This window comes from Diabrotica undecimpunctata, chromosome 5 (assembly GCF_040954645.1).
Source record: "Diabrotica undecimpunctata isolate CICGRU chromosome 5, icDiaUnde3, whole genome shotgun sequence".
Classification (NCBI taxonomy): Eukaryota; Metazoa; Arthropoda; class Insecta; order Coleoptera; family Chrysomelidae; genus Diabrotica; species Diabrotica undecimpunctata.
This window is the reverse complement of record NC_092807.1, coordinates 12,425,861-12,453,338: the sequence shown is the minus strand read 5'-3', so window position 1 is coordinate 12,453,338 and position 27,478 is coordinate 12,425,861. Positions and strand designations below refer to the sequence as shown.

The window sequence follows — 27,478 nt, the reverse complement described above, 5'->3', positions numbered from 1 at the left end:
TTGATAGACACTTCTAGGTCATTGCTTTGCATCCACCTGTTGACTTTTTCGCAGCATTCATTTACTTTATATTCAATATCCCAGTGCATATCGCTATTTATCACTTTTGGCAGATCATCGACATAAGCTATTGCTGTTGCATCACTACCGTTGCTGTTACATACTACTATTCTACTTCTAGGATCTCGTTATATACATATTCCAAAGAGTATATATTCCACATATTCCAGAATCGATCATTGCTATAATCCTGCTTATAATTATATATATTTCGCATTGGCCACTGTAATGTATCTATCGGTGGGATATCTCTTGATTAACTTACTCTTTTTTGAAAGAACGTGTTAACAATCGCCATATCGTCAGTGTAGTTCGCATATCGCGTAACTCCATTTTATAAAATTTTACCGGAGAGCGAAAAAACTAATTTAAATGATTAAACTTGTTACTGATTGGCAAGAAATTAGTCTTTACGACTACAAATCAACTCAGGTAGAATTTGAATGTTCTAGTTTTGGATTTTAGATGAAATACTAGCGGACCAACTCGACATCGAGTTTTTTAAGTGAAATTTTTATCTTGCGAGAAAAATTAAGAGATCAATACAAACAATATAAGCAAGAATATACATAACATTCATCAATAATAATGCAAGTAAAAAGTGTATTAAATATCACGAAATATTTCGTCGAAAACAATGTTTTTTGTTACAATGTTATCATTTAGCAGTTAATTTTGCATGCTGATCACGAATCCGGTGTCAGATTTGCTCTATCTTGACGTTTTATGCGCGTTTCGGGTCACTTCCGGTGTCGAATCGCAACCGGAAGTACATTTTTAGATTCGTCTCGACGAGACCTTTCGATCCATATATACATTGTGGGGTCTAAAACTTAAAGTAAATTTTAACTTCCGGTCATCTCAAAACCGGAAGTGAATTTTTGTACCAAAAGTATATCTTGACAATCTCATACGTAATACTAATAATATTCCGAAAAAATATTTTAATTATCTAATATGGTTTTTGAGTAAAGTGGTGGACAAGAAAAGGGCTTAGCGTTTTAGTATATAAGATTATATTATATTATAAATACTTGCATACTGCGACTGATCATGACATATGGCATAGAAGTGCGCGAAGATACCAACAAAACGAAACAGATGCTAAGGGTTGCCGAAATGAAAACCCCAAGAACAATAGTGGGCAAAACAAGAAGAGACAGGGTGAGAAATACAAACGTTAGAGAGCAGTGAAAAATTCAAGATTTTGTAAGATGGGGAAGGCAGCATAAAAGGATGTGGTACAGTCGTGTAAGACGAATGGATGAGAATAGACTCCCAAAAATTGCCCTAGAAAACAACCCGCCCGGTTCAAGACCTTCCGGAAGACCACATAAAAGATGGAGGGATAGTTGGCAAACTATCTCGCAGGAAATTAACCAGAGGCAGCTTCAGAAGTAAACAGATCGAAAGATCTCCAAGAAATAGATGAAGAAGAACATGAAATATTGTTTTTGTTTTAAATAAAATTGGAGATATGCTTTTTTCTAACTAATATTTTGAAAGCAAACTGGAAATACGCATTTTTCTGAAAAACGTTTATTTATTTTTTTAATGCAAATGAAGCAGTAACATAAGGATTAGACATCGGTAATTGTAACAGAAAAGTGAATGCTTAAAAAAATTTAAAATCAGAAAATATAAAATTAAATAAGCACAATTCTAATTATGAGGTAATTGATCATAAAATAAATGGTAGACCTGTTGTATACTTTTCTTTAGTTGCAAATGCTCATATTTTTCTTTCTAAAATTTTGGATTTGCAGGTAATCTGACAGGAAAAGTTTTCCATTCCAATTCCGAATGTCTAATTTTGTAAAACATATTTTTGATATAAGGTTAAATGATCGAATAAATGAACTTTGAAAATTAAAGGCAGATATCGAGCACAGTTTTATTAATTAAATCTTGCTCAAGTACTTTCGCTCACTAGAGCATCCTCAGGAGCATTTCGTCAATTTTGGGCTATCAAACAATTGCAGAATGCCATACACATACATAAATGATAGTACCAAGGAGTCCAATAAATAATGAACAACTAACTCTTGGTGGACAGCAAATAGAGAGAGTGACAAAATATACATATCTGGGAGCTTACATCAACACAGAATTAGATCCAGACCAAGAGATCCGGGTACGAATAGAAATGGCAAGGGCAGCGTTCTTAAAATTCAAACAATTGTTCTGTGACAAAAATCTGAATACTGCGCTGAGACTGAGGTTTGTTGAATGTTACGTCTGGTCGCAACTATTGTACGGGGTAGAAACATGGACACTAAAAGCGCAAATAGTTAAAAAGATTGAAGCCTTTGAACTTTGGATATACCGGAGAATGTTGAGAATTCCATGGACTGCCAGGGTCACCAATGAGGAAGTGCTGAGAAGGATGGGTCGAGACAAAAAATTGTTGAGAACGATAAAAGTATCATACTAAGAAATAATAAATATAGTCTTCTGCAGGTCATCATGCAGGGTAGAGTCGATGGCAAAAAAGGAATAGGTAGAAAGAGGAAGTCATGGCTGCGAAATATTCGAGACTGGACAAACATGACTGTAGACGAATTATTCCACGTTGCAAAAGACAGAGAAGATTTTAAAAATGTGGTCGCCAACCTCCGTTAATGGGGACGGCATAGGAAGAAGAAGAAGATACACATTAAACTAAAATTAAAGTTGAACATAACACTACACTAAACAAGGACAAACAGTTTAAAATTATTTAAAAGTCGTATTTAAAATTTACGTATTACATAACAGAGAAAGCTTTATCTGAATTTTAGTTAAAATTTTTACGTTGGAACACATTTTTCCAAGTCTTAACGAAAGACAAAGACGAAACGATATTGTGAATGTCAATTGAAGTTTGCTACATAATTTTTATGTTTTGAAGATATGGAATTGAGGAAAATAAAAATCACAAGAATATTAAATAAAATATATTACTTAAATCTAAACAGTTCTTTTTTCTAACCTATTAATACCATTGTCATTGGTGTCTTCGTCTTTATCTTCCTTATCCCTACTATTGTCATGTACAGTTTTAACGAACCAAGTGTTATTTGTTCTTACGGCAACTTCATCTGGTTGTTCACAAAAATTCTGCCACTTGTGTATCTCTTGGAAGAGCCTCTCACCCGGACATTCGGTACCAGCTCTAACCTGTCTATGGCCAACCAATTTATAGTCCTTCTGGATGTATCCTTCTCTTACTCCTTTTTGTATCAGCTGATGAACTGTCGTTAGCTGATCTTCTGGTGGAAGTTCAACTGAAACATTAAAAAAGTAGGATTAGTTGAAGGGTTTTAAAATATATGAAAGTAGCGTTATTTGCTTGAAAGGAGTGTTGAATTTGGGATAGAAAAATTTAATTAAATAATTTAATATATGAAACAAAGAATGAAGGCAAATAAAAGTTATTAATTTATTAAGTTCCATATTCAAATAAATTCCAGTATAAGGCTGTACCATAATTTTTGATGACACATTTGCTATATACCTAATGTTAGCATGAAAATAGATTTTACCTCTCCAATCTCCAATGATACATATTCCAATACTTTTGCTGTTGTAAAAGGGAGCATGAGCACCAACTCTGGACCATCCTCTCCCTTCGTAAGCTCTACCATCTCCGCCAACAGCAAAATTGTAGCCAAGGTCCGACCAACCATTAGTTTGTTGGTGAAGGTCTTGCATCCAATGCATAGCTTTGATACAATCAGTTAAATTGTGACAAGCTGGTGGTAGATAACTGTGATGGATAACGACGTAAGGTACTGGGTTCGCCATATTTTCTATGGATTTAGGAGCGCGGGCTTGCCATTCTTCTCTGGAGACTATAACTGGGTCTGAAGATGCTGATGTTACTAAAAATAAACAATTACAATTTATTCATACAGTTTTTTAAATAGGTTTTTATTAATTTTAGTTTTGAAAATGATCAATCAGCACTAGCTGTAGCCACAGGTATTGTAACAAATATCATTAATGCAGTACATACAAATCAGCAAGTTCTTTAATACATGTTTACTTTTCTATTTCATCTCTGAAGGTGGACCGAAAACTAGAAATTTCTCAGGAAACTGATTAATCAGATATGTCTCTTTTATATATTTCAATAAACTCAGTAATTTATTTAATAGATCAAAATCATTTAAATTTTGCACAGTGGCAGATCGCAGAACACTGAAACTGGAAACAATTTCACTCATTGGAAGGAAACGGGATTTCAGATGATTAATAGTGTCCAATACTCGATAAAATATGTATGTTCACTTCAAAAAAACTTTCCGGACCTTAAAAACACTTATCTTCGCAAAATTCGTAAAAGTAGCGCTTCAGCAAAATGGCAAAAATCTCGCAACTTTTATTTATTGAACAGATTTATAGAAAATGACTTCATTCGCGACAAAATACAAAAATCGCATACGAAAGCTGCCCTCTTTACTTTTAAAACGCATTTTGATTTTTGTCAATAGGTCACTCTGATCGAAACATATCGAATTTTTACAGTTGAGTTGATATAAATTTTATTTAACATTGATTTCGTGCGCGCAACTGACATCACTTCAAGCGTTGTTTCCAAGAGAACGGTTCATTCTACACAAAAGTTACATAAAAACATTTTTGTTTAGAATTATGTCAGCTATATTTTTGATTTAAAATATTGAAAATCGATTTTTTTTTGCGTTTTTACCCTCTTACGAGGGGGTTTTACGGGGAAGCCCGGTGCTAAAAGTGATAAACTTTTTTGGATCTTTTGGGGTCCCAAAATTGATATTCTCGGCAAAATGCAGGTTGTTCGTATGATTTTTAGGGTTCAAATCTCTGACGAGTGGACTATAACTGGGGTATAAGCACTGCGACAAAAAATGAAGCAACCAATGGATGCGTTCTAAAATTGATCCTTTTATTATGAATGCTTTTAAATGTTAATTATTTAGTTGAATTTGTACAGGGTGTTTCAAAAAGGTATATCAGAAATTAAATCACGCATTCCGGGGACAAAAATAAATTGATTGAATCCAACTTACCTTAGTACAAAAGCACAAAAAAAGTTACAGCCCTTTGAAGTTACAAAATAAAAATTGTTTTTTTGCATTATCTCCTAAACTACTTGATATTTTGTAATAAAAATGGACACGTTACTGTCTTGTTGTGAAAGCATTTTTCATACAAAAGAAACAACAAAAATCTAAGCGCACAGAAAAATTTTAAGAGGGGTGTGCAGCCTTAAACCCCCCAAACTTTTGAGTACGTTTAAATCAAATGAATTTTGTGGCATCATTAGTTTAACACATTATTTTTAAAACTTTTTTGCCTCTTATCACTTTTTCGAAAAACTAACTTTTTCCTAGTTGGCCATAAAATTACAATTAGTTTCTACGGATACAATAATTACAAACAGTTCCATCAATAATAGTCAATAATTTGAAGCTATCATTTATTGTGTGAATAAGATTAATATTAAAAATTTTGATATTACAATGGCCCACATATTTCAGGAAATGGCAGATATGCATTTAACTTTGGGTAAGTTGGATCAGATTAAATTATGATTTCGATAAACTATCGGGAATATCGTAGGTGAATGTCAAGGAAACAGTGCAGCAGCCGCAAGGCGTTATGCAGTAAAATACCCCAATCGAAATACACCCGATAGACGATTATTTCTGACCATTGATCGTCGTTAACGGGAAACGGGTACATTCCAACCGCAAGTTGCTGGCAATAGTGGTCGTCCAATAATAGATGCAACTAATGAAGACATTTTAGAAATCATTGAAGAAGTCCCTGGAACAAGTACAAGGGTAATAGCTGCTTAACTAAATGTTCCTCACGTAAGGGTTTGGAGGCGTTTAAAGGATCAGCTGCTTAAACCCTATCACTTAACAACGGTTCAAGAGTTATTGGTTGAATATTATCCTAAAAGGATTGGATTTTGCGATTGGTTGTTAATGGTTGTTATTAGACATATTTTGTTTAACGATGAGGTTACCTTCAGTAGAAATGGAATAACAAACCATCATAACGAGCACATTTGGGCTGACGAAAATCTTCACGCCAAAAAAAAACGACTCATCACCAAAGGACTTTCAAAGTTAATGTTTGGACAGGAATTGTGGATAACAATCTAATAGGCCCAGTATTTCCTCCCAACAATTTAAATGGTGATAATTATTTGCAGTTCTTGGCAAACGATTTACGAGAGTATTTGGAAGAAGTGAATATTGCATGTGAATAAGGCAAAATATGTGGTTTCTACAAGATGGCGCTCTACCGCATTACAGTAATGAAGTCCGGAAATACCTTTGCAGGCAGTATACTGGTCGGTGGATTGGAAGGGGTCGTGACGCACCTATTTCTTGGCCACCCAGAAGTCCAGGTCTTAACCCCATGGACTTTTGCTTTTGGGGGTTTATGAAAGAGAAAGTGTATTCTGTAACAAAAGAGGACGAACAACAATTGAAAGTTAGAATAATTGAAGCTGCAAATCAATTTTGTCCGAAAAATATAATTTTTCAGCGCATTTGGTTTTCCTTATTAAAACGATACCGAATGTGTATTGAAGAAAATAGGGGTCATTTTGAACATTTATTGTAATATCATATTTATAGAGGTTATAGACATTTTATAGTTGCACGTAATTTTTTAAAGGTTAATGAAAAGGGCCGTAACTCAATAAAAAACTGTTTTTTGAAAAAATGATGGGGCAAAATTTTTTTAAAAATAATGTGTTAAACTAATGATGCCACAAAATTCATTTCAAATGACAAAAAAATACTTTCAGAACAAGAAAGTAACGTGTCCATTTTTATTACAAAATGTCAAGTAGTTTAGGAGTTAAATGCAAAAAAACAATTTTTATTTTGTAACTTCAAAGGGCTTTAACTTTTTTTTGTGTACACTTTTGTACTAAGGTAAGTTAAATTCAATAAATTTATTTTTGTCCCCGGAATGCGTGATTTAATTTATGACATACCTTTTTGAAACACCCTGTATATTGGTTGTAGGTATCTAACGTTAATTGATTTTAAGTAGTTATATAAAATTTATATTTTTTACTAAATTTTGTTAAAAATATTAGTCACTTGTGAGCTCGGGATGGGTGTCACTCCTGCCACCCTATGGTTACGCCACTGTGGACAACTTACGGAACCTGTACTATAGATACAGGCAAGTCAGGCAACGGAATCAAACAGGGGGAATCACTAAGCCCTATGCTATTTAATCTACTCATGAATGAAGACAGACTTCAAAGACTAGTTCACAGATACAAGAACAAAAGAATGTAACATAACAATTTCAACTCAGAACTCAGTCAACTTTTCAAGTCGATGGAGTTAGAATTGAACAAGTAATGTAACTAAAGTACATAGGTATGGATTACACTACACTACAGTGGCGCACCGAGGGGGGGGGGGGGTTTGGGGGTTAACACCCCCCCCCTCAGGACCCTATTCCGACACTGTTACTTACACATTTTAAGGACTCAAAATGGAGGTAACATCATAAAAAAAATTTTGGTGACCAATCAAAACCCCCCCCAGAGGCAAATTCTAGGTGCGCTACTGTACACTACCTAGTTATGGAGACGATGAAAAAAAGTAAGAGATTAAGTACAAAGAGCAAATAGGTGAGCAGGATGTATAACATTATATGGCGTAACCTTTACTTAAGAGAGATGATAATATGTGAGATGAAATCAAGAATCTATAAGGCCAGTAGGTATAAGACCAATATAGTCAAGAGAAGTAAAAACTCTGAAATGGGAAGATATAGAGTTTATGATGGTTTCACAACTATTTAAAATATGAAAGGCAGGTAGGTTCAGGTTCAGATTTTACTACTACAGATATAGCTAGATGGTGCAGGAGACAATAATGATTTGTGCTACCTCTTGGAAGAACAAATTATAAATCCCTACAGAATGATGTAGCAACCTTGAAAATATTGAGGTTCTGGTGACCTTAAAGCAAAGTAAATCTAAATTATTATTAAACTTGTGAATTCCAAACCACTTACGTCCTAATAAATTAAAAGTTTGTTCATAAAAATCCTAATTGAACATACGAGATAATCTATTGAAACATATCTAATTATTTGAACGCAAAATATAACATCAATATTTAATTTGATAATTAGAAATAATTGTCAAAACTATTTATATTACGCTTTAAATTCAAATTATACTATAATTATTTTAAGTATTTGTATTGTATTGAGTTATATACGCAACCATAAAAATCCTTGAAAGTGTATTAGCAAAACAAGTGTTACATACATACCCATTTTATTTATATATTTAAAATTTAGCAGATAATAATACTGATAACACACACACGTGAACCACGAAAGCACATTTACTACAATACTATCACAATATATTCTAATAGTTAAAAATCGATATTTTGACGATTTTTAACAGTGTTTGACGCTCCTACAAACTACAACAAATACCACTATACCACAAATATTAAAACGTTGTAAACGTATGTGGTATCTTCTCTTCTCTTGTCGATGATCTGTCGACTTGTTTATTTATTATGAAAAATGTGTCTGGGCGAGTCGTTACTGTAATTCCCCATGATAACAGCAGTCCACGACATTGTAAAATCTTCAACGCCGTTACCGCATCACACAATTCCTGCACAGCGGAAATATAATAAAATATGTACATTTTTTAAACCCATTATCCCAACATTATTTTTTCCCACCAGTTTTTGGTAATTTTTGTATTTAAAATCACTTATATCGGTGAAATTTGTGAAATACAGAAGTTAGTAATATTTTGTAATAAATAATTTAAATTAAACTGATAAAAAATTATGGATACAGAGTGTAACAAACTTGAGTAAAGTGATTTATAAATAAGAGTATATTTACAAGAGTGTATTACCAATAGGGAAATGAGAAAAAGAAATGAAATAAGATGTTTTTTTTTTATTTAGAATCAAGTGATTGCAATTTATTCGTATGTGTCTTGTTGCTTAGAACTATAATAGGTTTTTTGCTATTTGCAAATGGGACATAGGTACGATCTCAAAGTGCCCCATTTTCAACACTAAGATTATTGTAAAGCTCTAAATAAAGCTTAAAGAGATTTTGGGGGAATGGGAATTTCAGGTTTTTCGAACAGTACGTTCCCGAAATGAGAGAGGAGCACGATGTAAGACGCGACGTAAAAAATTGTAACAGAGAATTGGGGCCCACGTTATTATCACGTCATCTAGAGACGAAGGTGATAGACGAAAGAAGGGATGCAACTCATGAATAAAGCTTTTATATAGAGAAATTTTCTTCCTAAAAATTGAATTTCATAATTGCTGGTGGCATTTACGATTCAGATGAAAGCAAAAGAGAAAACGATAGATATGTAGAAATCACGTCAAAAATTATTTAGTGAATGCAATAAAATGCATCATATAATTATTGTAGGATAAACTGATTAACAAGTATTTTAACATTTCATTAATCAAATTATCCTTAATATTTCTTCATCTTTCCGTGTCGGGCATATTAATTCAGCACCATATGTGATTACTGATCTAATTGCTGCTGTGTAAATTTTCAGTTTAGTATTCTGTGAGCTTCTTATAGGAAATTTGTGGTATTTCCAATAAGTTCTGTTTCCTGTCAGAATTAGAACTCAAACAGAACAGTTACATATCAAAAATAACGTAAACCCATATTCTAGAGAAAAAATACATTTTTCCAAATCCACTCGCGATCATAAAATCCGGTTCACCTTGAAAATTTTCTGTGTATTGTAAATGTAAAGTGTATTGCCTCCACTTGCTCTAATAACCTCTTGCAGACGAGGCATACTCTCAATTTTTCTCCGGATTACGTGTTGTGGTATGTTATTCCACTCTCTCACTAACAGATCCTTAAGCTCCTGTGCGTTGTTAGGATGAGATGTTAGGGGTTGAATACGTTTTTTCAAATCGTCCCAGAGATGTCCGATGGGATTCAGGTCCGGAGACCTAGCTGGCCAGGGTAACCTCGTAATTCCAACCTCGTCCAAGTATTGCATACTGATCGTGGCAACGTGCATTCGCACGTTGTTCTGCATAAAAACGACGTCTTCTCTAAGCCCAAGGTATGCATACCATGATTTTATATACTAGGATGTTTAAGTTACAACAGAGATAGATAACATGGCAGTGTAAGACTTACTTCACTGGAGGTTGCTAGTCCTGAGACAAAGTGTCTATTATTGTCATTTCAATCAGTTGCTATCAACAAGTTCTCGTAGATACTTTGTCTCAGGACTAGCAACCTCCAGTGGAGTCTTACGTTGTCATGTTATCTATTCCTGTTGTAACTTAAACATCCTAGTACTTAAAATCAAATATTGTAACTCAAATTTATTCTAACAACATTTAAAGACTTCCCATATATTTAGTGGCTTCAAACATGTACAACCAGATAGCACTGACGATGGAATATTAATTCCGAAAACGTTCTGTGATGTAGCCCGATATGGTGTTTTAATATATATCTTTTATAAAGGAATTTTTTAAATAAATTTTTTCCTTGTTTTGTTCCTAACTTATAAAACTCAGTCATTTTTAAGTTCTAATATCACCGCTAATAAATTTTGTGGATCACGTTTTGCTCTATCAATATTTGTTACTCGTAGTTTCACTGTATCGCCAACTTTACAAGAGAGAAATTTAAGATTTGAACATTTTCTTTGCCTGTGATTCTAAACCTTCTTTAGAACTCGTTCTATATTTTCTTACTTGTTCTTGCCTGCTTAAAATATCTGTCTGGTTTAAAAGGACTGCCGCTTCATCTCCTTTCTGAGACTCAAATGAATCTTTATTTGGAGGACCTTTTTGCGATATATCGTTATTGTCCAAAGCAGGATCATCTTCGATTTCGCTATTGGTGTTTTCGGAAACGTTATTAACTGTCTTGATTAGAGTCTGAAGCTCTTCTTCACTCGATTTCAAGATGTTCGATAGAGTCATTCGGGAAATAAGACGATTTCAAGCCTAATTATACAGGCGTTCTAAACATTGCTTAGTAAGGAGTACACTTGATGCCTTCATTAAATGCTCTTTTTTTCATAAGTTGCACAAAGCGTAACCCTTCCGATCATTTACTAGTTTGATTGCTTTCCAACTAAGAACTTGGTATATTTTCTATATTCTGATTTGCACGCTCAACCGAACCTTGAGACTGACTGTGCCTAGGTTTTCCGTGCAAAATTTTCAGATTCGGTCATACCAGTCATCGATACCAGTCATCATTTCATATTTTCTAAAATAGAAGAGAGTAGCAAAAAACGTATAGCTTGCATGGGATTAAAAATATTACTGTAGGAGTTGGTACTAGTCGAGTGGAATCGTGGACAAAATGCTATAATGATAAGTGCGTGTATATTGCTTATTAGCAATATACTGTGGTCAAACTATACTGTGGTTTGACGTGCTTCACAGGGACTGCGTAAGAAACTAAGCGTAAGAGAGTGCATGCGAAATCAACAGAGACCGCCAGTAACGAACAGTAACAAAGTTTTATCAGATTTGTCATTATGATTTGGGAGTTATATAGGTAAACTCGCCGGTTAATTTGATAAATATTGAAGAATTTACCACATTTACCAAGTTTAGTGGTGATTATATAGGTATAATAACCGGTAATTATGTATAATCACCGGATTAATAACTGTTACCGTAACATATACATACTTAGAAAATATTTGCATATATACTTATTTTTTCATTGACTATTCTCTTCCTCTACCGCGAAAAAATATTTTTAAATTATTTTTCTTAGTTGTTTATTTATTTTGGTGTATATAAGATAATATACTTTTTTATCGAATTTAAAAGTAATTTACGTTTTTTGTTTGGTTTGTTAAGTGTATTAATTTTTCAGTTGCTGATATCTGATTTAATCACACTTTTTTGATAAATCATAATGACTAGCTGCATAAATTCTATTGAATCAATTCCAAAACCACATTTTTTGTCATAATTCCGCTTACTTGTTGTTTATTTTGGCACTTGATATATTTAAAGATAATACTATACATTCTTTGTTTGGCTTGCATTGATATTGATTTTTTTATTTGATCTTATCTCACTTAATCATACTCGTCGATAAATTATAATATTTAGGATGCATAAATTGTGACTGGAGTTAGTTTTTCCCACTGATTGTGATTACAAAGGGAGTGGTTGTTATAATTATTAATAATACCGACTGAATATGCTAATATCCTAATAACTGAAACGTGGTAGATATGCACTGATTTTTACGAGGCGACCACTAAAAGTTTTGCACCAATAATAAAAGACTTTGAAAATGAAATGAGATGAGGATTTTGTAAGCTTTGACCGCCTCATGTGGCATTTTAAAACGTTTACTGCGTATTTTGTTTTTACAAATCACAAGGTGTCAAGTCGGGACTGTATGATGGATGGCCCACCAAATCAATGATGATGATGATGATGCGATGATTTCATTTAAAATCAATTTTTAGATAAGATTAGGATACTTCATCAAACAAAAATCAAAAGTATTTATACTATGCCCTATTCCCTCTACAATTTATGGTAAAAAATTACAATATTATAAAAACAATATAATATGTATAGGAATATAGGAATAGGTATAGTAGGAAGAATACCGGACCCTAAGAAGAGAAGAAAAACGATTACATAGAAGAAAAAAAAGACAATTTGAGCAAAAGAAGTTGGGAAGCACAGAATGGCTAAGAAATCAAAATGAAACTCGAAAGTTCTACAGAAATCTAAACAAAATGCGCAAAGAGTTTAAGCCAAGAATAAGGAGCTGTAAGGATGTAGAAGAAAACATCCTAAATGATACGGCCTCAATCCTAAACAGATGGGTTGAATTTTTCGATGCAAAATTTAATGGCCATCATATCGAAGAAGCAGATAACACCCTAGCAAATCGAAATGATTGGAATCCTTTCAACCTAAACGAAAGACCACCTACCATCGAAAACGTTGCCCAAGCCATTAAAAAGCTTAAAAATAATAAATCACCAGGAATTGATCAAATTTGCAGTGAGCTCTACAATAATGGTGGCAATGCCCTACTACAGACACTACATAAGCTTTTACTTCTTGTCTGGCATAATGAGACCATGCCTTGTGAATGGTCTCAAGGCGTGATATGCCCGTTACATAAAAAAGGTGACCAGCTCCAGTGTGACAACTATAGAGGTATAACCCTATTAACAACTGCTTACAAAATACTAGCAAATATTCTCTACGAAAGGTTGCAAGTTTACACAGTGGGCATAGTTGGTAAATATCAAGCTGGATTCACTCCAGAAAAATCAACAATTGACCAGATTCATTCAATAAGACAGATTCTCGAGAAAACATTAGAATTCAATATTGAAACCTATCACCTATTCGTCGACTTCTAGGCCGCATACGACAGTGTCAAGAGAACAGTGCTATACCAATCAATGCATGAGTTTAGTATACCAGAGAAACTTATCCGACTAACGAGAATGACAATGTCTAACTTAGAAGCCACTGTTAGAATACAGGGAGAGAATTCTAGATCCTTTGAGATAAAGGATGGACTCAGACAAGGGGATGCTCTGACTCCTCCTATTTAATATTGCCTTAGAAAAAGCAGTCCGAGATACACGAATTAGGGATGGCGGTACTATTTACAATAGATCGATACAAGTCTTAGCATATGCTGATGACATTGACATAATAGGGCGTAGCAAGCGAGATGTTGAGCAATATCTCCTAGAATTGGAGCAATATTGGTTACAAAGGATCCAATAGCAAATGAGGAACGAGAAACAGTCTTTGGAAGTCATACCTTTGGACGTGTTGACAACTTCACATACCTTGGGTCGCTATTGACTGCTACCAATAAAACAAGCGAAGAAATCAAAAGACGAATAAATCTTACAAATAGGGCATACTATGGACTCCAAAAGCATTTCCACTCAGAAACATTCAAAGAAGAACTAAAATTATTATATACAAAACATTGCTGAGGCTGGCCCTCACATATGGAGCAGAAACATGGACTCTAACGCAGAAAGATGAAAGACTTTTGGGAATATTTGAGCATAAAATACTCCGCAAAATATTTGGAGCTATAAACGACCAAGGGCAGTGGCGCAGAAGATATAATTTTGAATTGTATCAGCTCTTTGATGAGCCAGATGTCATAACGTTCATTAAAACACAGCGACTTAGATGGGTTGGACACATAATACGAATGCCAGAAAATACGATTGCTAAAACGCTAACCACAGGAACACCTGTAGGAAGAAGAAGCAAAGGCCGACCGCGAATTAGGTGGTTAGATGGAGTTGAAACCGACTTACGAATATTAAAAATCAGAAGATGGCAACATGTTGCCAGAAACCGAACAGAATGGCGACGAATCTTAGAGCAGGCCAAGATGCACAGATGATTGTCGAGCCAAAGATGATGATGAATATAATATGTATAAGGCTTTATATAATACCCTTTAAAATAATACTGGACAGCACAGAGGTTACTATTTGGAGAACAAGAACTAACAAAAGAAAAAGAACAAAAGGATTATAAAGAAATGATATACTTATATAAATATGAGAGAAAAATTAAATGAGGACACTGTGGTGAGGTTTATGTCTATATCCAGGAATAGAGAATTTCAGGGGATTGGGAAATTATGATGATGACTTGCAAGATTACTCCTATAATATAAGTGCGATCAATCAAAAACAAGTGTCAAAAAATGTCAATTGGAAAACCAATATATTAGTCCACAGATGCAAACAAGATTCCTGATCTGATAAATTTCTTCATAATTTAAGATGTATCTTCTATCTAAGAGTCTGGGACATACGTTTAGATCACTCAATAGACTCAATTAGTCAATAAATTAATTAAAAGGAAATTGCTAATTGGAAAGAAGGCTGGATCATATCTATCTTCTTAGGGCGCCTGTCTGTTCCGAACGTTGGCGATCATTCTGGCTATTATGACTTTGTTGGTCCCTATACGGAATAGCTGTGTTGAGGTCTTTCTATAGCATGCTCTCAGGTTAGCAAGCCAGGATATTCTTCTTCGTCCTGGAGCCCTTTTTTCTTTAATTTTATCTTGCAAAATGCATTGGAGTAGCTCGTATCTGCCTTGATTTATCATTATATGTCCCAAGTACTGCAGCTTACGGCCCTTCACGATGTTAACCAAATCCGCGGTTGTGTTCATTCTCTGCAGTACTTCTTCATATGTCATATCTATCCATAAAAAAGAAGTAAATCCGATTGCAATAACTGTAGGGGCATAACTGTCACAAGCAATCTTAGCAGATTATATGGCAGAATTTTAAGAGCGTATATGCGAAGAGCACTGACCTTTTAAATTGGAAGTTTGGAACTGGTCGATTTAACCAAAAGCATACGATACTTATCTGTTGCGAAACTATGGGAAGTATTGGAGAAAACCAGTATAAACTTTACAATAATCAACGATATGAAAGCAATATACAATAATACAGTATCAAAGGTTACAATAGGAAAGAAAATTACCAACTATTTCAACTAAAGGCCTGAAAAAAGGATGCTAGCCCCAGTCCTATTCAACATTTACATAGATGAAGCACTCATGCGGTGGAAAAAGAAGCATAACCTTATGGGATTAAGTATCGGATGACCAGGTAGTTATCACCAAAGACAATGAAGATTTACAATATATGGGTAGACAACTGTTAGAATACAAAAAATTGGACCTAGAGGTAAATTTTAACAAAACCCAATATCTTCGTGCGGAGAAAAACATTCAGATCTCGACTTAAAAGTGGGAAAAATAAAAAAATGTGATCAATGTATATACTTGAGAATAAAATTAATGAGGACAAGAAGAAATAATTAGGCATAAAAGTAGAATAACGAAAAGAAAACAAGTTATAGGTTCATTCAACTCGGTGTTATGATAAAAGTATATAAGATCAGAAACAAAGAAATGGATATATATATTAACCCTAATAATAACCACAGTGAAACCAGTGGTTATGTATAGCTCAGAAGTCTGGCACGAATGAAGCAAAATTCATTTGCTACAAGGCTAAGTCCGTAAATTTTCGGTTAATATATGGTGTGGCATATTTTATTGAGAAATTATTAGGACCGTATATTTTACCTCTCACCCTGACAAGTGAAGTGTATTTAGATATTTTAGAAAATATTTTATCAGCACTGCTAGATGATGAAATTATCAATACAGCTGGAATATGCTTTCAACATGATCGTGCTTCACCACATTACAGACGCATAGTAAGAGATTTTTTATCCGACTATTTTTCCAATAGATGGATTGGTAGAGAGGATCTTAATGTCTGGCTTATACGATCATGTGATTTTAATCCTATCGAATATTATTTTTGGAGATATTTAAAATCCAAAGTTTATAACGATGAAATAGTTGTAGAAAAGAACTTCTTGAACAGATTCAAGACGCCTTTCAAGAAATGAAAAATATCCCAGACGAGATCAGACGTACCTATTACAAAAAGAGCAAAACTTTTCCGTCAACAAGGTAGTGGCCATTTTGAACAATTACTTAAGGTTTAAATAGTTATTTTTCTACAAATTTTTGCTTTTTTTATTTTTAAGATACTTCGATGATTAAAGTTATGTATTTTTTGTGGACTCTTTATTATTTATTCATTAATTAAAGATTAATATTTGTTATGAATTATTTGTCGCAAATAATACAAGAATACACTGAAATGTTAACATTTCACCAATTTAAATTAAATAATGGTATTAATTAAAATTAATTCGCTAATAATTTTTTTCTACTTCGAGCTCTAGCAATTCACATAATTTCACAATTCAAATTAAAAATTTTACCAGAAAAAACATTTTCCGGAAAATTTAACCACTAAATTTAATTTAATTTAATTTTTTTCATAATTTTTTTCAAATTCATAATTCATTTTTAGAAAAGCTAATGTAGGTACAGGGTGTTGTTTTTGGGTCGGAATATTTTTGGACACCTCAAAAGTAAGACCCATTAGGTATAGGGTTTCTGAAATCGCCTAAGTGTCCCCCTTTTTTTAGTTAATGTATGTTACGTTCTCTATAATAATTGCCGTTTAAAAGCGTCGATTCAAATAAACAAAATAGAAACATTTATTTACATTGACAAAACCTGGTACGGCTAGATATCCAAGATTGTGTGAATACCATCGCAAACACAAATTTTTGACACTGGAATTTTTGACACAAATGGAAGCAAACACAAGTTTTCTTCCATTTCTTTCTATCTTGTGCTAGTTTTCTCCAGTTTTGTACTTCTAACAATCCCAAGTTTTCTTTTACCGATTTCATCAATTTTCTTCGTGGTCCTCCTCTTTTCCTTTTTGTGCAAGCTCCAGTATATATTAATGGTTTGGGGACTCTTCTTTCCTGCATTCTAGTTACGTGTCCGAGCTATCTTAGTCTTTGAATTTTCGTAATGTTTGAAATTTTTTATTGACGATATATTTGCATTCTTTTATTATTTGTTCTTCTCCTCCGGATATGCCCATCCTTTATACCTAAATATATTCTTCTGAGGACCTTTCGCCCCATCTATCTAGCTCCAGTTCTTTGGTTTTAGTTAAGATCCAGGTCTAGTTAGCATAAAGCACCGTTGGTCGGATAACAATTAGATATATTCTTCTTTTTGCTCCTCTGGATATTTTCTTTGATCTCATCATCTTATTTAGAGTTCTAGCACTTTTATTACCTTTAGCCATTCTTTTTTGGATTTCTTGAGTCTCTTCATTTCTATTTGTTAACGTTACTCCCAAATAGTCAAAATGTCCAACTATCTCAATGTTATATTCCTTGTTTGAGGCAGATACTTTCCAAAACTGTCCTAAATGTTCATTATTTCCTCTCACCTTCATATACTTTATTTTCTCTTCATTTACTTCCTGCCTATACTCCCTGGCTGTTCTCTCGAGTTATTGAATCGGTTCTCATCAACTGTCGATGTCTTGTGCTACTTCCTGTCCTGATAGTTTCCCCTCTACTTGTTCTTGGCATTTTTTTTCTAATTTCTTCGTTCTGCAATAGTAGTCGCAGTACCTTTAGAATCCCATTTTGACTTCGATCTAGGCAGCTGAATTACAGAGTTAAGACCACTTCGCACCTTGGCACCAGTCAAGCGGTAAATAAATATTTGCCGACAAGTTATAGAAGTTTTTTGATCTCCCCACTGATCTTGTAACACTTATAATTTCTTACTAATTTTTTTGGTTTTCAGGTGGACCGCTTCATGTAGCGTTTTTCCCACATTTTTCGCAGTAATTTCTATTTAAATATAAATAAAAACGGATAAAATATAGATTTTCTTTTGTTAAATTAATTCTATTATGTGTAACGAAATAATAAAATTTTTTATGTATAACCATAATTTTTATTTTCTATATTATATCGTATTTTAAAACACAATAGATTATACATATTATTTGGAAAGTTTAAATTACGAAAATATAAAAATGTTATACAAAAATGCCATGGTGATTTATAAATATAAAGCATTGTTTTACGACGTTTCCTCAAGGTCATATTTGCCATAAAGAGGGGGCCATAAGAATGAAAAAGGTGCAATGTTAAAACAGCGTTAAGGAAAAATGGTTTCTCTACGACTACCATCGAAAAGCACGAAACAAAACCTGAGACTCAGAAAAAAAAAAGAAAAATCAATTGGTAAAACAGTACTAGGAAAAATAACCATATTACCATTGTAAAAAGTAACTAGATATATTATACTAGATTCCTTTTGAGGATTGCGACAGAACCTACATTGGACAGACCAATTCAAGAATACAGTTAAGACGAGAACATAGAAATGTTATACATAAGCACAGGATAACTTAAATCAAACAACGATACTAGCTGGCATTGAAAATGGGGGAGCAATAGAAATTGAAAAATATGCAAAGAATTTAAATATTAGAGATGATGCCCAAAGACTTCCAACTCAATGGAAACCAACTCTACGCTCTGGCGAATAGGACCCCGCTTACTTGTACGAGTATAGGACCAATATCTCTCTCTCTCCAATGGCGCTACAGTTCAAATCGAACCTTAGCCTTCTTCAAACTATGCCTCCAACCTTGCCGGTGTAGCGCCGATCTTCTCCAGGTTCTCATGTCTAGCAAATTTTGCGCTATTGCGACCTGAATTTACTTTTTTGTTTCCATTCTGACTTCATGACTAGCTCATCAAAGTCTCCGAAGTTTAACGAATTCTGAGATCAGTGCCTCTTTGAATAATTGGTAGAGTTCATGGTTGTACCTGGATCTCCATACTCCGTTTTCGTTAATGAGTCAAAATATCTTCCTTAGGACTTTTCTTTCGAAGACTTCCAGCTTTCGTTTTGTGTCTTCTACCATCACCCATGTCTCGCATCTATAACATACTATTGGTCTGATAATAGTTTTGTAGACCCTGATTTTCGATCTCCAGTGTGCGTTTTTAGAGCGGAACACATTGGGGAGTGAAAAGTAAGCTTTGTTTCCCTTTACTATTCTTCTTTGAATTTCTGGTTCTTATCTTTCATCCGTATTTAATGCAACTCCCAGATATGTAAAACTTTCCACAGTTTCAATATCGTCCTCTAATTCAACTGTACGTCCGTTTCCCCTAGCCCTTGTTTGTGTTAGCTTTTTTGTCATTTGCATATTTATTTCTAGTCAGGTCTTTTTTACCCCTGTTTTTAATTGTAAATATATTTCTGCCGCCTCTTCTGTTCTGCGAGACATAATGCTAATGTCATCAGCATAGGTGGCAATCTGTATCGATTTATTTGTTAGGAGATTACCTCTTACTACCAATGTAGACCTGTGTAATAACTATTAACAAAATACCAGACGAATGGAGAAGACCGATCATGCTGATGTTTTTCACAAAAGAAGATAAGAAAGGCTAATCATTATCGAACAATAAATCTCTTAAATAAAATACTTAAATACTTAAATTAACAACAAGAATAATAGCAACAAAAATAAATGAACAAATAACTCTGCAACAAGAAGAGCAAGGATTTCGGATCGGAAGATAAGACAGGCACGAGCCTATCGATAAAGCAAGAAGAATTATGGGAGCGTGGGATAAAACAACATGGACAGATATTCAAATCACTCAAAATATACAAATAAAATGATTCTTTTCATGAATGATCAGCTGATAATCCAAAATTTTAAAAGTCAGAAGAAGAAGAAGAAGAACTATCTAGTAACTATCTATTAAGTAAGAGTTTCAATATGAAAATAACGAAAAAAAAGACAAATTTTATGGAGCTTGAAAGTAAACACCCCATAAGAATAAAAATAGTAATTGACGACCATTTGCTAAAACAAGTAAGTCATTTAAATAACCATGGTTGTTTAATTGATTACTAAATTAACAGTTTTCAACATATGTATATGGGAAACAATTCATAGAACATAGAAAAACAAGACAAGAAACGATGCAATGAGAATATTTATAACATTATGGCCACACCTACTCTTTCATATGGTTGTTTAATATACGTAAAAGAAGAGTAACAGGTATCTTATGCATTGATATATAGAACAACATATAAACGAATTCTATGAAAATTTATGAGCTACAGGAATAATAAATTATAAATTGTAATTTAATGTTTCAAAAATCAAAAACAATCCAATAATTTACTAATTGATCCAGAAGACCCATTGATAACAAAGTTTTACAAAGAAATTTCATCAGATTAGGTTCCAAATAATATTACCATTTCTATAGTTACTGTTTCTGGAGATAACCTTTACTTAGAACGTCCGTTTTACCTATGGAAACTAAGAAATGTCCTCAAACAAAATAATACTACTTATGGTAAAGACAATAACATATTCTATGATCTCTTATCTGACAAATGAATACATAATCCGTTCACTTAATGTTCTTAATAATATTTGGCAGAAATAAGCACCAATTCCAGAGAGCTAGAAATAATATGTTTTAATACCTATAAGGAATCCTGGCAAACGAAATGATTATCACAATTCACATTGTCCATTATCTCTAGCATCTTGTGTTCTTAAAATCCTGAAAAGGCTAATTAAAAATAGAAATTTAATAATATTCTCCCAAACTCCCAAATAGAGCGCATCTGCTCTCTAAGACTCAAATGAAAATTGTTTAACCTAATCCTCCTCTGAATCCACGCACCAACGGTGAAGCAAATGAAGACGACAAGGAGGAATTTTATGAAAATTTAGAACAACAGTACACAACGGCACCCAGACACGACGTCAAAATCATACTGGGAGACTTCAATGCCAAACTAGGTAAAGAGGACCATCTTAGAGCGGTGATCGGTACACATAGCTTACATGATAATACTAATGATAACGGATCAAGACTGGCAGAATTCGCTGTAGCCAACAATATGGTAGTAGAAATTACACAATTCTAAAGAAAAGATATACATAAAGTAACCTCTGTGTCAAATGACGGAATCACACGAAACCAGATAGAGCATGTGCTTATCGATGGAAGACATTCTAGCAATATCATTAGCGCACACAGTCTGAGGGGAGCAGAAAGTGACTCTGACCCCTTCCTGGTCAGAACAAAAATGAGAACAAGGCTAAAGACGAGACAGCCAAAGCAACGCCAACAAGGAAACAGATGGGACATTTCAAGGCTCGATTTACCTGATAATGAACGCCAATATCAGGCACTGATCCAAAACAAATTGCAGACACTGGAAGAAGAAGAAACATCAACGCCAAAATTAAATGGCAAAATTAAAATAGACCAAAAATGGCAAAATATAACGAATGCCATAGAAAGTGCCGAAAGAAAGGAATAACAAGAAGAAAAACTAGTGGTTTGACCAGAAGTGCGAACAAAGCTTGCATCAGAAAGCAATCAAGAGACTAGAGTTACTAACACGCCCAACAGATGAGAACAGGGAAGACTACAACAGAGTAAGGACTCAAACGAGAAGACTTTTGAGAAGAAAAAAGAAACACTACATAGAAGCGCGAATACAGCAACTGGAGGAGGAACATAGAACCGGTCAGTCTAGACAGTTTTATAAGTACCTAAAAAAAATGAAGGACAACACGACCAACAGCCCAAAATTTATAAAAGACGATCCAGGACAATTGCTCACAGACGACGAGGAGATAAATACAGAAAAACCCACAACGACAGGGCAACAAAGGGTCTTCTAATTCTAATGTCACAAATTGGTCGCATTGCCCCTGTAGTGATCCTTTCCCAAGTTAACATGCTCCTTTTCTAACTTGGCTGCACCTTACTGAAGACTACCAATAGTCACAAATACATATTTACTGCTACCTTACATTGATATACTTATTTTGTTTTTTGTTTTCCTGTTTTGCCATTACATTATATATATATATATATATATATATATATATATATATATATATATATATATATATATATATATATAAAGCTAAAAATAGAAAATAAAGAAAATGAAAAAGGAAAAAAGTCAATTACATTTTTTTAGTTTCATTCACTACTAACTCAAACTCCGTGTGTAGATCTGTAATTACAAAATAGTCCGGTCAATTGGCTACACCAAAAAGGAAGAAGGAAGAAAAAAAACTGTGAGGACGCTTATGAAAAGGTGTAGATAAGTTTGATACTGGAGCAGGCAAAAACCGTTTAATATGTGGAATGTAGAAGAAGAAAATGCTTAGAACATTTTTTTTTGTATTTTCGGAATCTCCTAAACAGTACAGTAGAAATCGCGTCTTTGAGATGATTAAAACTTACAAAAAAGGATTATTGAAACATTGTTACTTCTTATTCAAGGAAAATGACGAAGATTCACTCCTCCGTGGATTTAGTCTTTCTCAATACAATCCAATAACAAACGATCTACTGTAGTAAATGTCCCGTTTGACTTAAAATACAGTATTTCGAACACATTTTTTCTTTCTCACCATATAATTAAACAATATGATTTTTAAAAACTCTGATTCAATTGTAAAATTAAAGCTAATTCTAAACTAAATATTAAATATTCAACGAATTCTCAATACTAATATTTTATTTCTTAAAACAATAATTTTTAAATACTTTTTGTACCTTATTTGAAGAATTTTCATTAACTTTAAACACACTATTTGACTTTCAAAAACACCGTGTCTTTTTAGTCCGAAAAATTATCGTAACTCACCTGCAAGTACACAGCAGCATGCTAGAAGCATTTTCAAAAAACTGAATATGTTGAACCTACTCATATCTTTGGTATAGAAATTTAAAATTTAAATTTAATAAAAGTGTAACTCATAAATAAACGAAAACAAACAAAATATAAATAAAACTATCAAATACCGACTCAGTCACTTCATAAACATAAATTATACTAAATCGACAATATATACAAGTTTTTTGGTCGCGCACAAATTTCACGCTGTGCTTTGTATAAAATCTGATCATATTTTATAGAAAATCATCATCGTTAAAATGAGATAAAAAGTGTATTACGGCAAGGATGGCACGCCATTGGCGGCTTAGCCCGATGTAGCGGGGAGCCCCGTTCCCCATGGGGCGTTCTAAGAAGGGAATTGGTTCCTAGAGCCAAGGTGGTTCTTTTTTCCCCAGTCACCTGCAAGATTAATGTGTTCTAGTTCTAGAGGCATGTGATCGGAACCGAACACGATTTATTGTTTGGTCAACTTCGTTATAATTTTTCTTCAAGGTGGAAATGGAAATATAAATAGAGCAAAATACTGTCCTAGAATTAAATTTTTCAAATATGACACTCTTCTTCTTCCCACAATTTTTCCTCCTCTTATCTTTCCGCCTATTATCAATCTTCGCATTTCATATTGCTGTCCCCTCATTACGTGTTCCAAATATTGTAACTTTCTTATTTATGTTGTGTTTATTATTTCGTACTCTTTGCACATTTCTCGCAATACTGCTGTGCTCATTTTCTTCTGTGCCCATGCTATTTTAGGCATCCTTCGGTTCACATTTCAAACAATTGCAGCTTATTTATGAGCTCTTACTTCAGTGTCCACCTTTCATGTCCATCTAAGGTCTTTATTGCAAAGAATTGTTTTTATTTTTACAAACGCATATCTTACTATTTCTATTCTGACCCTTTTTTGTTGTTTGATCATTATTATCTAAAATCCAGGTTTCCAGATATTTAGTCTTTTTTATATTCTTTTTAATCCACATTTTTCACAAAAACACTGAAGTTAAGCGGAGCTTGCACTAATCACGGTGTCATCTGTAATCTTATATTGTTAATAGTTCTTCAGTTAATTATTATTCCTTCCATATATATATATATATATATATATATATATATATATATATATATATATATATATATATATATATATATATATATATATTGAATAGTAATGGAGATATAATACATCCCTGCTGAACTCCTCTTTTGCTTTTAATTTCTGAACTGGGCTCATATTTTATTACAATTTGTGCTTTTTGACTACAGTGAAGGTTTGTTATTATTCTTAAGTAACTTTTGTCTTTAGAAGTTGAACTAATTTTCATGTCCAACTTTGTCAAATGCTTTTTCAAAATTTACGTAACAAACATGCACATCCACATTTATATCCATGCACCATCACATTAATAGCAAATAACGTCTCTCTGGTGCATAGTCCGTTTTTGAACCCAATCTATCATCTATTCCTTCTTCCAGTTTTTTATTTATATGATCATGTACCTATTAAGAACACGATAATTCGAGAACATGACTTATTAATGATAGGGTTTATATTTTTAGGAATAGCGCAAAAGGTGGAAAGTAATCATTGTTTCGGTATACGAGGAGCAGACTTTCGAATAGCACTTTGTCCATATTTCACATTAGTTCGAGGTGGCGTTGGATTCGTCAAAATAACATTTTATTAATTTACATATTCCTAGACATTCTAAGCGTAATATTTAACATATATTTTTGGCGTTAAAGAACACCTAGACAGTATTGATTACAGTTTGATCAATGCACATGCCCCAACTGATGCCAAAGCAGAGAAAATAAAAAAACAGATAAAAAAATAGAGCAAGCCTACAAAAGATGTCCTAGAAATGACATCAAGATAATATTAAGTGCCATGAATGCAAGCATAGGAGGAGAGCGAGTTTTCATGCCCACGGTAGGAAAGCATAGACTACACAATATCAGTACCGATAATGGATTACGACTAATAAACTTAGCAGCATCACTAAATATGACAGTCGCTAGCACCTATTTTGAACACAAGAACATACACACGGTAACCTGGACCTCTCCTGATAGAAGAACAACGAGTCAGATTGATCACATTTTAATAGATTCAAGGCATGGCACAGACGTAATAAATTACAGAAGTTATAGAGGCGCAAACATAGACTCAGATCATTGCCCAGTTATTTTAACATTGTGGGCTAGAATTTCAACCACCGGTAAAGAAAATAAAATGGATAGAAAAAAATGCAGAACGGTACTCGAAAAACATCACCAACAGGCTAAGTAATAAAAGTGTAAATAAAGAAGGCCAGACAGATATAGACTCCTACTGGACCAGAATAAAGGAAGACATTGAAGCAGCAGCGAAAGATGAAATAGGAACAGAAATTTGTGCCCGTAAAAATGATTGATTTGACGATGAATGCAAGAATGAAACAAAAAAAATTAAGCCACAGAAAGATGCTTACCAGACAAAGAGAAGAGAAGGGGATACACAAAAGAAAAAAACGAAACCACTTTAACAAGGAACTTAAATATATAGAAAACCTCAACAGAGAGAAATAATTCGGAGCATTGTTTAATAAAGTTAACATCACCAACAGAAAAGAATTCAAGGCAACCACAAGTTAATGTAGAAGTCGGAATGGCGACCTATTAACAACAAGGAAAGATGTATTGAATAGATGGGTGGAATTCTTTAACCAGGCACTTAACACCGAGGAAGAAGCGGAAAACCTGGAACACGAAGGGAGGTAAGGGGAACAGACGGGAAGAAAGAGGAACCACCAAGGATTCTTGAAGTTAAAGATGCAGTTAAAAAACTAGCCAGAAACAAATCACCCGGAATAGATAATCTCCCAGCTGCACTATATAAAGAAGGTGGCCACGGTACCGTAATGTCATTACAGCAGCTTATAAAAGAAATATGGACACAGAAATCCCTCCCCAATGAATGGAATATTGAAATACTTTGCACCATACACAAAAAGGGGGATATCATTGAATGCTCTAATCACAGTGGAATTACGCTTCTAAATGCAGCGTGTAAAATATTTTCCACAGTAATATGTCACCGTATGGCACATTGGCAGAACGGATAGTAGGAAAATACCAGGCTGGTTTCAGATGTGGTAAATCGACAATTCATCAGATTGCAATCCTGAGACAAATTTTAGAAAAAACATTGGAATATGGCATAGATACCCATCACATATTTATAGACTATAAAGCAGCCTACGACCCTGTGAACAGAAGGGAACTGTACAAAGCAACAAAAGAGCTAGGAATACCAAATCAGTTGGTAACTTTAACAAAACTAACTTTAAAAACAATTTAAATGTAAAGTACGAATTCAGGGGGAACTGCTTGAACCTTTTAAGACAAAATAACGGACTACGCCAGGGAGACCCTCCCTCCTGTATACTGTTTAATCTGGCCCTGGAAAAAGTAATACGTATGTCACAAATTACAACCATTGGTTCAACATATAATAAATCAGTGCAAATCCTTGCCTATACTGATGATATCATAATTATTGGGAAAACGGAAAACGCTGTACGAGAGGCGTATGTAGTATTAACATAATCAGCTACAAAAATAAGTTAAATAATAAACACCAACAAAATGAAGTATATGAAAATAAGCACGCAACCACAAATCCTACGACCACTTGTTATAGAAAACGGCGTCATCGAAGCAGTGAACGAATTTGTATACTTGGGAGCGTTCCTTAACACTGAAGATAATACTACCGCACAAATAAACCGCAGAATTTGCACGGCCAACAGATGGTATTTTGGGCTCAACCTTCTTATATTCACAATTATAATGAGAAATACAAAAATAAAACTGTTCAAAATAATAATACGGCCTGTCGATCAGAGACCAGGACTCTAACAAAAAGTAATGAAATAATGTTAGGATGTTTCGAAAGAAAAGTACTAAGGCGAATCTATGGAGCAGTGAATGACAATGGAGTTTTGAGAAGACGATACAAGTTCGGACTTTATAGAATAAACCAGGAACCAGATATGATAGACCCATTGGTCAGAGAAGAAGAGGAAGACCTAGAACAAGGTTCCTTGATACCATCGATGAAGACATGAGAAATATAGGAATACGTACTTGGCGGAGAAAGGCGATGGATAGGGACGACTGGAGAGAAATTCTTGAGGAGGCTAGAACCCACGCAG

The 27,478-nt window shown here is 33.9% G+C and overlaps 1 protein-coding gene across 3 annotated transcripts in view; it reads right to left on the bottom strand.

The window, feature by feature from the left end:
* Positions 1-2,981: 2,981 nt before the first annotated feature.
* Positions 2,982-27,478, bottom strand: part of LOC140441060 (peptidoglycan-recognition protein LB-like) — an 81,068-nt gene continuing 56,571 nt past the window's right edge. The window contains exons 1-3 of one of the 3 annotated variants that reach the window (XM_072531485.1): positions 23,250-23,504; positions 3,585-3,923; positions 2,982-3,326 (exon numbers count right to left, since the gene is read on the bottom strand). In XM_072531485.1, the coding sequence (XP_072387586.1) occupies positions 3,010-3,326; positions 3,585-3,923; positions 23,250-23,313 (720 nt within the window). In that variant the 5' untranslated portion in view covers positions 23,314-23,504 and the 3' untranslated portion in view covers positions 2,982-3,009. Of the gene's footprint in view, positions 3,327-3,584; positions 3,924-8,345; positions 8,648-23,249; positions 23,505-27,478 lie in introns of those variants that run through there. The other 2 variants (XM_072531487.1, XM_072531486.1) reach the window with 2 other exon arrangements.